We start from the raw sequence: 15,544 nt of genomic DNA, 5'->3' as shown, positions 1-15,544 counted from the left end.
CCATGGCAGTTTTAAAGTTAGAGCAAATGAGGCTACATTATCTTTAAAGTGGAAAGAAATTAAAACTGCCTGTTTATTCTTTCAGGCTTTTTGGAAACTTTTGTTGTCTGAACATGTTCTTCCAAGAAATTCTGAAACTGATGAAGGTACTTAATAAGTGACATTTGCTTATTTTATAGTTACAGATGTAGCAGGAGAGACAAATATTACCAAAGTAACAGAAGAATACTGGGAAGCTCACAGATGAAGCTGGTGAGCAAAGCAAACACGCTGGAGGGCAGGGCTACCTTTCAGATGTACTTTGATAGGGTGCAGAAACTGGCTGACAGGAACCATGTGAAGTTCAGCAAAGGCAGATGTGAAGTCTGGCACTAGGAGAGAGTAACACCATGGAGCAGGACATTTTGAAACTGACAGACTGCTGAGCAGATTTGCAGAAAAAAACAGTTGGGTTCTGGTGGACATGTCAAACAGGAGTACAAAAGCCACAGTGTACTCCTGCAGTCAAAAAGCCATACTGCATGCTGGGCTGCATTACTGAGAATGTAGCTAGTGGTCCGTTGATGCGATTCTGTCCCTCTGCTTGGAACTTGGGTGCCTGTATCAAGTCCTGTGTCCAGTTTTGTCTTCCCCAATGCCAAAGAAAGACACTGACATACTCGAAATGAGTCCAGTGGAAGACAACAAGATGACCAGGAGCTAGAAGCACACTGCATAAAAGAGGATGCAGAACTGGATTTGCTCTGCCTTAAAAAGAAAAAACTAAGCGAAGACTTCACCACTATCTTCAGCTGCATTATTAGAGTAGATAGGCAGAACCTGACTCTTCCTCAAGGGGCAAAGTGAACGGACAAGGACCAACAGGACCAAGTTGCAGCAAAGAAAATTCAACCAGATAGAAGAAATTTTTCACCACAATGGCAGTTAAACACCAGAGTTAAAATCCTTAGTATCTGTCTGGATTTCCCTAAGTCCCAATATAGTTTTAGCTTTTTTTCTGTTGCTGTTTTTTACAACATGTTCCTTTCTTGCATTGCTGAATTTACTATGCAAGTGTTCTTCCAGTCTCTGTGCTTTGCTCCACTAACACTACCACTAAATAGAAGAAAAAAGTTGTGTCTCATCCTGCCTCAGGCATACACACTGACTCATCTAGCAGTTTTCACCAGTCTGAAAGGTAAAGGGAAATACTGCCCACAAATACTCCAGACTGGCCAGCAGTATGCTGCAGACCTTGTTGTCTCTCATGGGCATAAATGGTACCTGGACAAGACGAATGCAAATTACCCTCACTCTTCAATGAGCAGCTTCAAGAAACACGTGGCCACATCTAGGATTTTATTTCAGTGTCACAGGTTTGCTCATACATACCCTCAGGTCACAGAATGTGCAACAGAAAAAGTTACACACTGCAGACAAATGCAGTGCTGGGAAAGACCAGTGTTTATACCAACATTATAAACAGTTACTGGACATCACATATAATATTTATGTATGATATTACAGATCTATACTAGAAAAAGGTGGGGGGAAAAAAGCTGTGACTCTTCCAGCATGTCCTGCAACCTTGATCTGTACAGCTGAAACTTCTTGGGGTACAATTCTTCAGCTCTGGTGCCTGTTAACACGTAATGATGAAATTTCCACAGAATGGTAGCATCTGAATGTTATGACCTGGAAAGTGGTATCTCCAAGCTGATACACAAAGATTTCTGAGAAAACAGTTTATTTTTTTTTTCAAATTTAAAGCTGGCAAATTAGCCAGTCAAGGCACTTCATTTTACTCTCAGAAAGGCACAGACAGACATCATTATTAAAGAATATTTTGATACATTTTATGACATTTTGAGACAGAAGTACCCTTCTCAGCTTTCGGTGATCTTTCTTCTGAGAATTAGTAAGAACCTGAAAATTAGACCTTTGGAATATCAGACCTTTTTGTATATAACCAATCCCTGAACAAGGTCTCTGCTAAGTAAGTGTTTTTTTCTAGGTGAGCTGCCTAATAAAAAGCCTTAGAAACCTTCCTCTTACACTATTTGAAAGTATGCAGAACAGCTGCTGGTAAGAAGTCAGTTCATGAACTCGCGTTTAGCTTGAATCGAAAACCATCAGGACTCTATACCATGAACAGTCACACTCTATAAAGACAGTAAGTAAAGTACCATATGCTTACCAGCTCTAAAGCCTACACTGCTATGCCACTGCAATTTACCATGGGGTGGGGGGAAAAAAGGCTATTTCCACATGAAGTCACACAGACACTGAAGCTCCAAGGTGCCACTCCTATGTCTAATATTGAAGCTGCTGTAACTAGAGACACACTTACTGGGGGAGGCACACTGCAAACTGGAAGGTGCTGCCCACTGAAAACCACTGAGCACCCTGGGACCTGCTGCGTGCTGCAGGCTGGGATGTGCTGGCCTGTGCAAAGTGGTATCCCATGTGGAGCCACCGTTGTCACTGTGTATGAGACAGGAACTGTGCCCTGATGGATCTGCAGTGAAAGAAAAGTAACATTTAATGACCTACTGTAAACTCTCAGTGTTGTACAGCACAATGAGTAAGACAGAGAGCTTATACCTACATAATAGAAAAAAATACATTCAACATGAAGGTGTAGGAGGCACATGCCTGTAACTCCTGTTAATTAAAATATTTTTTTCAATGGAGTATTACTTATTGATCAGCACCTTCTGTGTACAGCCAAGAGGGATCTCTCAGCTTTAAATGTTAGAACTTCCAAAGGCACCTTAGAGTTACCCAGAAACATCTCAGACTATTAAGCCTGCCCGCCACCCGCGCCCCCCGCCCCCCAGCCCAGGCTAGTTCTTAAAAAATAAGAAGGCAGTAACTCCCACAAAAAAAGCTAATCTACAAGTAGTTAAAGAATCTCCCCTGAAGAGACTGGTTCAATAACAACTCAAAAACTTGCATCTCTAACAAACATGAGAATTGTGTAGATCTTTCTTCCAAAGAGACCAATCTCTTGATTCGCTCTCAGACCACCACTCAAACTAAGTCTCCCAACCTAGATACAACAGAACAGCTAACCGCAAATGGCCAAAAGAAAAGTAAACATGAATACGAAGCAGCATATCTTCCTAAATACACACACTGATACCTAGGTATCAACGTACGTGTTAGGAAACACATTGACATAACTCAATATTCTAGCTAATGATATTCCCTAGAATTTAATCATCAAACTAAGATCCAAAGGTATTCTGGACCTAAAAACCACTTGAGTTTTGTTGTGGTTTTTTTGTTTTTGTTTTTTAAATAATAACCGAGAAATCTTTGACGCTCTGATAAAACCGAAAAGGCTTAAGTGTGAGGGAGCACAGATTAATAAAAAGTAATTACTCTGAAGAAGCTTCCTCTTCCTTCATGATCTGCTAAAATGAAACCTGCTTGCTTCAAATGGAACAAGTAAGGGCAGCTCATTAGGAAAGGCGAGGATGAGTAAAGACAGCTAACCTGCTGAACTGGTAGCATACAGTCAGACACAGAGGCCAAAACAGAACACAGATCAGTGAACAGAACTTAAGAAATCTCACCTGTGTATCACTAATGACTGAAACCAGGAAAGACAATGAATTTGACCAGTTCTGGCTCAGCTACAAAAGTTGGGCATACAGTGCAATGCTGGGTGTGATTCTGAAATGTTTGCTGCTCAGAGTAATAATAAAAAATGACCTTTCAAAATGGTTATGTCCCTGAAGTATAAAACATGATCATGACCTCAGTTAATGTGGACACACGAACATCTGATCACAGATGGTGCTTGGAAATCAGAGGCAGTGGGATGAACAACTGTTTATCCAGGCTCACCACAACGTAATCTTTCAACAAAAAGCAAAAGCACAATTTGAATTTTTGAGATACTGCAGCAGTAAAATTGTTCATCAAAATGCAAGGCTGTGAGATGGCTGGAATGGCATTAGCTTCTGTCCTTGCTTGCACTTGCTCCCAAATGCAAATACTTCCCTACCGAGAACTGCTCTGCATGCATAATACAACACACCAGTGGTATCAGCTGCATTGAACACAAACCAGTTTTTAAGCAGGGATGTTAAGAGATGCATTCTATGCATATGCAGTCTGGTAAGTGGACATCCAGATAACCTGTTCTATTTCCCAGTTAATCACTACATAGCAACCAATATACTTCTGCTGCAGCCTGTTTGTTTAACAAACAGTAACAACAACAAAAGTTACCTCAATAGGACAACTTCTTTCACAGGTCCTCAGCTGCAGAATTCTATACCAACTCCTGACACAGAAAAGAATTACCTACTTTCTGGACCAACCACATACCACATTTTTTCCATGTCATTTAAGGAGGAGTTGATTATGCTTGGGTGGCTGTACTATCCAGACAGTACTATCATGAGTTCTGCTACCATGCAGGCAACCTATTACAGGCATTGTCAATTATGCTTCTAAAAAACGTATTTTAACCGTTTAACTCCTAAGCTAAGGAGAAGTATTTCACATGAAATCAAATACAGTCTTAATTATCATATCACATCTTTATCATATTACATTAACTTCAGAAGCAAAAAAACTGCATTTCAGAGGTTTGAACTAAAGGCCTACAGAACTATGTCAACACAGACATCAACAAATTGTTAAATGTCTACCTTCTTTATTAAAAGTATGGACTTCCTTTTTGTTTTTTTTCACTGCCTAATGCAGTGCTCCATACACCAATAATATAAAACAGAAAAAACGCTTTGTAAGAAGGCAAACAGAATTTAGTGTTAAGTGATTTTCATTGCCAACTAATCTGGGGAGGAGAGGGATCTTTAACGTTTGGGGAAAAAAACCCAAAACCCAAACCAGACATCTTCAACACCCTTCTGTTTCTACTTTAAAATTTACTCTTACCTGATCATGAATGTCAACCATCACTGCATTCTGCTGTGGTGGGTGAGCAGCTGGGTGCAACATACGAGGAGATACATTTGGTGGGCGGAAGGCTCGGGGCTCTTCTATTGCTTGCTGCTGTCCATAGGAGAGATGGTGATAGTTTTCATCCTGGTTAATGGAATTATGTCTAGACAAACGATCTCTCCTTGTTCTCTGACGTCGAACAGGAGGACTGGAAACGCATTAAAAAATTAGAGATTATACAAATGACACAAATCCTTCTTAATAACTAAAACCACAAGGGAATCAAGTATCAAGAAATATTTTACACTGGCAAATTTTACAAGAACAGGTTTATTAGATTGGAAAACTTGTTACTGACAGAACGGCTAAAAGCCTTCAAATGACACCTTTTTCAGCACAGAAGAACTTAACAGAGCATAGCTTAATGCTGTAAAAAAACTGGGCAAAGAACTCTTATGTAAATACTAATCTGTTAAAAAAATAGCACTTGGATTGCTAAAACAAGCGCTCAGAAGTCAAAATAGCAAACTTCAAGAGATTTCTGTGCACTTGTAAGTAAAGAAAAAAGCATTAAGTAAAAATCCTTCATTACACGATCACAGATTTCCCCAGGGTCCTTGCTCCAATCTGGCCACAGAATGGTTGTTGCTCACTAAGTGAAGGCAGACAAAGCAGTAGACTCCTCTGAAGAAACAAATGAATTTTTCAGTGCTCTCAGGTTCACTACACAACTGAGTGTTTCATCAAATTATCTCCAGCAGATCCCAGGAAATTGTGATTGTGGTCATCTTCCTTTTTCAGAATGGAGAACTGTTGTGTAGAGTGATTTAGACCAGAGCATCCACTTCTGAGCAACTGATCTACAGGCGCAGGATCTGATCATGTACTCTTACATGTGTGGATGTTCTGAGCAGATCTGCTACTATCTTGAGCTGAGACTTCTGTAAATCAGAGACCAGCAGCTCACATTCAGCACTCAGAAAACTATGCCCACACAAATAATAAACTCACAGTTATAAGTTTTGATTAAGCCACCTCTCCTTTATTCAGAAAGGGAAACAATTGAAAGCACAAAAACCATCCCCCAGTACTTTCAATACATGCCTTCCAATCTCCAAAACACGTAAATTACAGATCCCACAGGCAACAGTAAAGCTACATGGCGAAATCCCACTTATGGAACAGGCTGACAGAACCAAACTGCAGAGAAGAGACAAGAAGGGTCTGTGACCATTAGAACACATCCTCTCCGACAGTGCATGGAAGAGAACATTCTTTGCTCTCACTATTCCCATTGCTATTACCAAGTAAAAATCAAATAAACCTGAAACCTGTTGGCAAATCCCAGATATTCCTCAAGTTACATCCAGCTTTTGTGCTGTGTGAAGCGGACATACTCGGGGCAAGGGAGAACATACTGCCAGCTCTTCAGATACTACTGTGAGTATATGATATAATGTCATAAGCCACCATTTTTCTACCCTAGTTCACAGGGATGTTATGCCATTATTGCCCTTCTTAGGCAATAATGAAAAAAAGAACTGAAACAAATGCTAATTCACAACAGGTCAGACAGAAGGCATAACACCAGACTAACACAGCATTCTTAAACAACCCACAACCAACCAACCAAAAAAAATGCATAGCCTTCTTTATCGTTACAAGCTACCACATTAGAACGTACAAGCTGTATTTTCTTCTAAGCACTGAGAATCTTAAATTACTAATGTATTTGTCTTAATATCGTTCTCCTTTCCCAGAGCTTTTGTTGCACTCCTCATCTCTGTATTACTAGTATGATACACTTGTTAAATTCACATTAGTAATCATAATCTAACCACAGACCTATTAATGCAAAAGATGTTCTGATTTTTGGAGTACTAAGGTTGCTGTAAAGTTGCTGTTTCCTGCTATGAAACAGAAATGCTCTGAAAACTTCAACACAAAATGTTTATGGGAGAATTTCTGTTTGGAAAAGTTGCAGGAATAGAGCAAGATTACATAAGACAGCGCCAATACTTTGGAAAGCGAAGAACAGGTATTCTCTAGCTGCAACCAGCACTTATACAAGGTAGCTTCTCATACAACTACTCTTACCCCTGTCTTTGTTAAAAGGTCTGGATCTACTTTCCTATGAACTCAGAATTATGAGAATGCACAGCCAGAAAAAGCTGGCAAAACTTCTGGAGTGTGTTTTTTTTAATGAATGGAGTTCTTTGGAAAAAGCAAAACTGGATCTTTTTCCTAAGTAGAGTTATATAGAAATTACACTTTTCAATTCAGCAACATTCAGAGCATCCACGTACATAGCTCAACAAGCTTCCCAAATTATTGGAAATTACTTCAGAAGAATTGTCAAGACATGGGTCTATCAGTAATGAACTTTTGCTTGAAGTCTTTACACTCCTCTGGTTCTAAATGCACAATATAAGCATGGTAAATGTCCAGTTAAAACAAAGAAACAGGATGAAAGAAAACTGCAGCAATTCCTGCCCTCAGGTAATAATAGCCATCAAAAGGTATCCGTAATTGCAGAAGTAGTATTTGCAGATCTTAGTATTTTCTGACATGGGGGATTTCTTTGCAGTAGTATGTTCTGAAGTCCCATTAGTTCAGATTTACATTCAGGACAACAAGGAAAAAAAGCACAGATGAAAGGTGAGGCACAGCAATGGTACAAGTCTGCCATTTCACAATGACCAGTAAAGATAAATTGGAATGGCCTTCTCTGTTTCATATAGGCATGCAATATGCTTTTACACAGTTTATCCGTACTATAAGTAGCTGGATAAAAATAACATCTTTCTGCAAATTCATAATACCAGAAGGCTACCTTTCTAAACACAGTTATTTATTTGCTTAGAAGAAATACGAAAAAGCCCACAATGAATTAAGGCACTGCTGTGCTAGGCCCAGGACAAAATCGCTGATAGAGAGAGGTAAGGTCTAAATAGTAAATCAGGTAACGGAAAAAATCTAGACAATAAAAAACCAGCACAGCCCGTGCTGACCAACAGGAGTGAACTGGTAGGACAAAAGAGTTAATGCCAATGATATTGGGTAAGAGCGTGATGTCTGCACTACACACACTTCAGAGGTTTTGTTTACACATGCCCTAGTCTGTTCCCTTGAGCTGAATGACCATTTGCAACTGGAATGCACCTTTCATCTTATCATCACCTGAAAACCCCATTAACTCTGAGACCACTCTCTGAAGGGAAGAGAGAAAACGGCGCAGGCAAAACCAGAAACTGGCTTCAAAAGCACATGTGTAACTGCATCTGAAGCATTAAGAACAGATGCAGTCACACTGATCTTAAGGAAACAAACATTGATCCATGACAGTGGTTATTAGTTCTGATACAGCTCCAGAGCATTCAAAAGACACAAAGACTGCTGCAAAGTAAGAGACATGTTGTTTTCCGTAATGATTCTGTTCTAGGAGAGGAAATTGTGTGTGGTACTATTCTGGAATTGCCCTAGAGCCAGCTCAAACACAACAGGGCACCCAAGCTAAAATAATGCCAACTCAAGTTCAGGGAAACAAAGTACTGACACATTCAAATGTCTCTTGATTAGAGCAAAAGCATTTGTTACTACCGAAGAGCAGGTGAGGTGGCCCTAGAAAGAGTAATGCTTTGTGTTCACAACTGCTGCATCCCACCCAACAACTCCTGTCAGACTGAAGATGGCTCTGCACTTGTGTGTCTCTCCATTTGCAGCACAGTTTACTTGCAAGCCACAGGCCACTACCTCAGTAATACCCGACTGCATCTGAATGTCAGACACCTGACCCAGGCACATTCACCTCCCACACATCCCATTCTTCTCCTTCATCCCACAGCATATCCAAACTGTCTAGATTCAGCTATCTGGCACTTAGCTTGTCAAGCACTCTACTTACACTGCAGGAGATGTTAATGAAAATTGGAAAGAAATCTGTGTAGCTTGGCTGGACAACAAAAAATAATGGCCAAATGCAGCATATTCTAGGCATCCCCGTTCAGATCATTTTAAGGCAAAAAACCACTCTGTAGACCAAATGCCTCTGTTGAGCACCCCTGTATGAAATTGTACAGAAAGCTTAACCTTCTGTCTTCACAATAATAACACTGCAAGTCCACAATTCAACATCTTTCCTAAGTTTGACAAGCTGTTTTGAGAGCTGTGCATTTTGAATGCCACTGACTGAAAGCTTTCAGATTCATGGACTTGAAGAAAAGATACAAACCCAGCATGTTTTAAAAACTCTTGCCTCAAAACTACCCCTGACTGATCATGGTTGACAAATTTGATTTGTGAAATCAGAGGAAAAACAGTTGTGTATTTCTTAAGTCTAATTTTCTATATTAATGAAAAATCACAGACATTTCAATTTAGTACAACAAATGAAGCCACAATATTTCTCAATGCAGTAGACGATCCAGCATTTTTGAGGCAGAATGCGAGGCAATGGAAGCTTGTCTTTTGGATAATTAGTTTAACTACAACAGTAAAGAACTCTGTGGTTTTGTGCTTTTCTATACTATCACCCATCCAGGCACAAATTCAACCTGGCCATCCCAATCTCTATTCTTCCACGACCATTGGAACTTCTTCCAAAATCTCTGCTTTTAAAAGTTAATGAGCCATAAGCTAAAATTAACATGAAAATGTAACTCCTGTTACATGTGATTTGCTACCTCAGCAACCATTTGACACTATGCCAGCCTCTTCACTCTCCCCAGCCAGTATCCCTCATCTTTATTTAGATGTTTTTATGTAAGAAAATAATAGTGACTGCAGTGAAAATTATGGTATTGCATCAGTAACTCTCAGTATCTTTAAAAGTACACTGATGAGAAAGATTTTTCCTTGCATTTTTCTAAATGCTTATTGCTCCAGCGCAGACTGAAAGAGAATGAGGTTCATAATAAAAAATGTTAATGAACACTTCTTTCCCCACATAATGATTCACACAAATTATGGAATGATGCACCAACCTGAATTACTTCAAGTAACTTTTCAGTAACAACTGTAACAACTTACAGCTCAAAGGAAATGTCAACATGTTCATCATGCATGATCTAGTCAGCTCTGCCTGAAATACATCTCCCTCGAGCTGAAATTAGGAAGAAGAAATTGTTTCCCAATCTACACAGCTTGCTTACCTCCTCCTGTTTCGTGCAGGTGTGTTGCATCTTTCCCCTGAGAAGTGGTGTTGGTTGGGCCGAGCCAGAGGAGGCTGCCTATTTGATGTCATCTCCCATGGTCGCATTGGTGGCGATGGGGCTGGTGATGCTGCTGTATAGTCAAAGACTGAATGGGAAAGGCGCTGTCGCTTGGGACTAGGACTGTCTTCACTCTACGCCAGTGCAAAACAAAACAAAACAAAACAAAAAAAACAACCGACAAACAAAACAGAACAAAAACAAAACCCACCTCCAAATGAGTGAATTACAATCCATACTTCAGCATTGCTTTGCAGCTAGCATTAGGAGTGACTTATTGAAGACCGCACTAAAACATCATGAAATTGAACAATCTGCAAGTAGTTGTCTACTTACTATCTTTACAACACAGATTTGTAATGTCTTCCTAAACCCTAAAATAATTACTGCTAAATTATATTTTAACAGCATTAGAAGATAAAGAGTCTAACATCCATGCAACACCAAGAAACAAAAGTAACATGGAGAAAGTAAGGCGTAACCTATTTTATACCCCTACCACCCTAGCATTTACAGGCTACAGAGGCAGGAAAAGATGTCTAAGCAGTCTTGCTTAGACAACAATGAACACTGTACTTGTCAGTAAGATGTCATACAGAGGCTGTGCTCTGCACTGCGCCCGTGTCCTATCAGGTCTGTACTTACATAGCTAATCAGGTATTTGCTCTGTACTGTAGCCTGTTTTAATTCTGCCAGCTCAGAACAAAGGTGCTTCGTTTTTCTACTTAATTTGTACAGTGACAGCCATTGAAAAGCCACATAACCTGAAAAAAAACCTAATCACCAATCTTTGGTTAAGTCTGTGCATTTCACTAAAATTCTTCAGGGCCTACACTAGTGCCTGAAGTTTTCCGTGCTAGTGATATGAAGGCAATTCACCTCCGAGTAATGTTTTCCTGGTTGGTTCTGAACACAACTACCTCTCCTCTTCATTGGTGTCCATGCTATTGAACCACTACACAGAGCTGTCATTCTTCTCAAAAGTTCCCACAGATGTCTCTGAACCCAGCAGCAGCAAATGCAATAAACATCCCTCCTCTTCACCCCACTGTTCTGTCAAATTTGTAACATGTCAGGCTGTTAACCAGCGTCACAACGGAAAATACAGAAAAATACAACTTCTACTCCAGAGCTCAACAACTGAACATAGAAAACCCTAAAAGTAACACATGAACTACCACACTGCATCCATCCTTAAGTCCAACAACCACATAGATTTCGCTGGCTGAACACTCCTGGTGCAAGCCAAATTGTAATGTTTTGCTGCTTGTCCACTCGCCCCACCACTTCCATTTCAGTCCACCACGGCATGATTTCAATTAACCAAAATGACCCCAAATTTGTGATTAATTGCAAATGGCTCATGCAAAGAAAACTGAACTTGTCTGCAATGGCTTTGTATGCCTGAACTACCCCTCTCAGAGCATGGTAATCCACAGACGCATTAGAGGTCTTACTTCAGATTTACCTGTAGACTAGACTATGGACCATTTCTCGTTCTTTGCTTTATAGGGGCCTACCATTCTCTGAACACTATCAGTTGCTTCTCGGAAGGTTACCATTGACACATAGCTTGCCCTCCTATGTTCTTTCCAGTGTAAGCATGTCCTTTTTTAACACCTAAAAGTTTTTTCCAGGGATTAAAGAGAAAAAAGTTTTTTTTCCTCTGACTTTTGGCCATTTTTACTAAATTTCAGTACTTCTCAGCCCCATCTTTCAAATACTTTCAACACAACCTGCGGTTTTCCCCTACTACAGCTTATCTCAAGCAGTCACTAGTAATGATTACAGTCATGAACAAAAAAGGCACTGGGTGGAGTCATTGAGGCCCCGATGGTCTTGTAAGCGTTACTGTCTTCTTCCATCTCACCCCCAAAAAGAGGCAGAGGCAGAAATTTAACTTATGTGTGGCATTACGAGGTAGAGTTTACTGGCCAGTTCAGTTCAGAGCTGTATTTAACTAACCTGTTGCTCTTGGAAATGCACTGTGCAGTGTGGTTGCGATTCTTTGTCATCAGGTGTCTTTGCACCACAGCATGTCCTGGGTAATGTGTTTTTTTCCCCATTCACCTAATCTGTCGTTACTCTCAACAATGAAGAAATATGAAAGATGTCATCTCTCCACCAGTCTGCCCCTCGCAAAACTTTATGAACCCATCAACTAGCTCCAATGGAACTCGCCAATGTCTAAAAAAAAATATTTCTATTCTGACAAAAGGTTAGTATCTGGTGAAGGGGGAAGAGAAGTGGTTATTCCCACTAAGGAAAAGTTACACAACACTCAACTGTTACACACTGTAATAAATGCTTGCTCACTGATTAATGAAAAAAATGTACATGCAACTATAAACTAATCCAGGATGGGTATTAAGAGACAGAGCATTGGACTTTGCTGTAGTTTGCGTCTCAGAGAAGCAGCAGTAGAAATTAAACTGCAAAGAACACTGGAGTCATGTTTCCAAACATGTTTTATTTCTGCTGCAAGAAGGACAGCAGTGTATTTCCACAGAATTATTGTACATTAATCCTCCTGTTAAAGTCCTCTGCATAAAAGTTAGCTCACAGACTAAGAGGATTTTCTGTGTTTGTCTAGGATTTCCAAGTAACTTTTAAGCTACCAAAAACCAAAACACGCTGATTGCTTTTTACCTCTTCTTAGAAATCAATGGTAAAATCAACAGATAAAGTAAATGCACAAACACCCCACAACTGCACTTCAGTAAACATGTAATATTCTGTTCTTCCCAAAATCTTACATAAAGTATCACTCAGAAGCAGTGCACACAGAACATTTTCGTGGACTATTACCTCAGTAATATGCTGTAAACAATGCAACAAACTGTAACAATTACCACCTACCCAGGTATTTTCATAGCCACATCCACTACTAGTAACCAATTACCTCAAACTTCTGCTTTCATTAACTCAGGCCTTGAAGCATGTCACAGGCTGCACAGGTACATGTCGAGTGATGTAATGGACTTTTTTAATCAATTACCTATATTAGCCCTGAGAAAAGTAAGTGTACAATGCTTCCCACAGATTTTTCTACATTAAAAAGTTGTGAATAACAACTGTGGAAATTTTTTGAGGAAGCAACCTTTGTAACAAAGCCATTTATTTGGAAGACACAAAGGAAAAGAAGTATAAAACCAACCTGAGACAGACATGCACCACCTTATACAAAAAGATCTTTGAAAAAAAATCAGTGCTAGCCTACTGGTATTATGCCTTGGCAGTATGCCATGGTTTAACCCAGGGGCCCTCTAACTACGGCCCGCGGGCTGGATACAGCCCCCCAGGGTCCTCAATCCGGCCCCCGGTATTTACAGACCCCCCTGCCCCCCCCCCCCCCCCCCCCCCCCGGGGGTTGGGGGGAAACCAAGCCGACGCAGATGGCTGCCTGCCACTGCATCCGCGCCGGCCCCTGGTTAAAGTGTGAGGACCCCTGGTTTAACCCCAGCGGCATGTACGGACCACACAGCCTCTCGCTCACTGCACCCCCCTCCAAGGACTGCGGAGGAGAGTGGGCAAAAAGGTAAAACTTGAGGGTTGAGATAAAATAAAATCATAATGTAACAATTGTAATGAGAAGGAGGGAGAAGGGGGAGAGGAACAGAATCCAAAGGGAAAGGAATAAAACCCAAGTGATGCACAATACCACTGCTCACCACCTGCTGACTGATGCTCAGCCAGTCCCTGAGCAGCCATCAGTCACCCCCAACTAACTCCTCCCGTTTATATACTCATCATGACGTCCCATGGTATGGAGTATCTCTTTGGCTAGTTCAGGTCAGCTGTCCTGTGTCCCCTCCAATTTCCCGTGCCCCCCCCAGCCCTCGCACTGGCAGGGCCTGAGAAATTGAAAAGTCCTTGACTGAGTATAAACACCACCCAGCAATAACTAAAACCATCAGTGCTGTCAGCATTGCTCTCACACCAAATCCACACAGCACTGCACCAGCTGCTAAGAAGCAAATTAACTCTGTCCCAGCTGAAACCAGGAGACAGTACTGAACAAGAACTGTAACCTTCCAAACAAGTGGAGTAGAAAGAGAAAGCAGAAAACTACATCAAAACATTCTCTACTTTTCCATTTTTATGTTAATGATAAAATGTAACTAATAATTATTATTATGAACAAGGAAATAAGTGTTTAACCTCTCTACTTCTGTGTGTGACTGGGGTACTTACTAGAAGAGTGTTCTTACCTACCTACAATTGCATTTCATCCACCTTTAATGTGTGAAAAAGTTAGGACTAATCTGATAGCAAATCAGATAGCAATGAAGAAAGGACAACACAGGCCACAAACGATGAAACATCAATTACACCATCTTTCTCTATGTGCTGCCAGGCACCAAAGACAAAGTAGATTACTTTAGCAAGATATATTGATCTTAGTTCTGTTTTCCCCAGTGCTTGCTGGTAGCCTACCAACCATTTACAAAAGCCAGCTACCTAGAACTGCAAGCAAATTTTGGTTAAAACATTTTCACAGAAACACTGCCTAGAATGCAATTTCCAGAGCTAAACCATCAGCCTGATTAATACCAAAATTATCAGTCCCCTCAAATGCATTGTTTCCCCTGTCCACTCCAAAAATAGTGTTTTCTTCCACGTATGTATTAACTGTGTGAGAAATATGGTTTGACCTTTATCTATCTTTAGCTTAACTAAGGAAGTACTCTGAAGAAAGGTACTTGTAGTTAAAAATGAGTAACAAGGCTAGTTAATTACACTACTTGCTGTTCCAGTGCATTGACAAGTCATCACTATGCTAACACATCTCATGATTTTTCACCATGGTGACAGAGCTCTTGATCCCCTGTGTACTGAAGACTGTGAATATAAACATCAGACGCCAAAGCAATGAAAAGAAGGAGACCTCCTTTTTGAACAGCAAGGAAAATAAACTTAAGGGATGTTACGTGAGGAGCAGGCACTTCCTCTGGAACCAGGAATTCCTCCTGCCCAGTCCAGTGTGCTCAGGGACTGGGGTGGTGGTGTCTCTACCCCAGGCTGAGGATCACAGCTGCTCCTTTCCTGTTTGCAGGTTCAACCAGTAGTAAAACTGAGCATATATCCCAGAGACATAGCACACAGAGGCACTGACATGGCTGGTCACATGCGCTGCCACAGAGAAGGTGCTGCCTTCAACAGCATCCACATACAGGACCACATATAAACACAAGCACCAGCAGCCAAGTCCCCTCTTCGTGGGCTGGCAAAGACAGAAGGTCACTAGTGCCGCACATACACGGCACTCTCCAGGTTCACAAGCATATGCACATTTGTAGATATCCCAAGTATCATCATGGCCCCTTCGCCCACCTGGCAACCCTGCCCTGGTCCCAGGCTCCCTTACCTGACCCATGAGTCCCTGACTCACCAAGCTGGTCCATCTTGATGCTCACTGTAGACACACAGCACTC

The 15,544-nt window shown here is 40.9% G+C and overlaps 1 protein-coding gene across 2 annotated transcripts in view; it reads right to left on the bottom strand.

Moving 5' to 3' along the window:
- The window catches only part of RNF38 (ring finger protein 38), a 112,064-nt gene that overhangs the window by 19,653 nt on the left and 76,867 nt on the right, over nucleotides 1-15,544 (bottom strand). For both annotated transcript variants that reach the window (XM_055791529.1, XM_055791530.1), the window contains 3 exons: nucleotides 10,050-10,243; nucleotides 4,894-5,107; nucleotides 2,330-2,497 (listed from right to left, as the gene is read on the bottom strand). In XM_055791529.1, the coding sequence (XP_055647504.1) occupies nucleotides 2,330-2,497; nucleotides 4,894-5,107; nucleotides 10,050-10,243 (576 nt within the window). The remainder of the gene's footprint in view (nucleotides 1-2,329; nucleotides 2,498-4,893; nucleotides 5,108-10,049; nucleotides 10,244-15,544) is intronic.

This window comes from Falco peregrinus, chromosome Z, assembly GCF_023634155.1.
Source record: "Falco peregrinus isolate bFalPer1 chromosome Z, bFalPer1.pri, whole genome shotgun sequence".
Lineage (NCBI taxonomy): Eukaryota > Metazoa > Chordata > Aves > Falconiformes > Falconidae > Falco > Falco peregrinus.
Note: the sequence above shows the minus strand (reverse complement) of the source record. Positions and strands in the feature narration are given on the sequence as shown.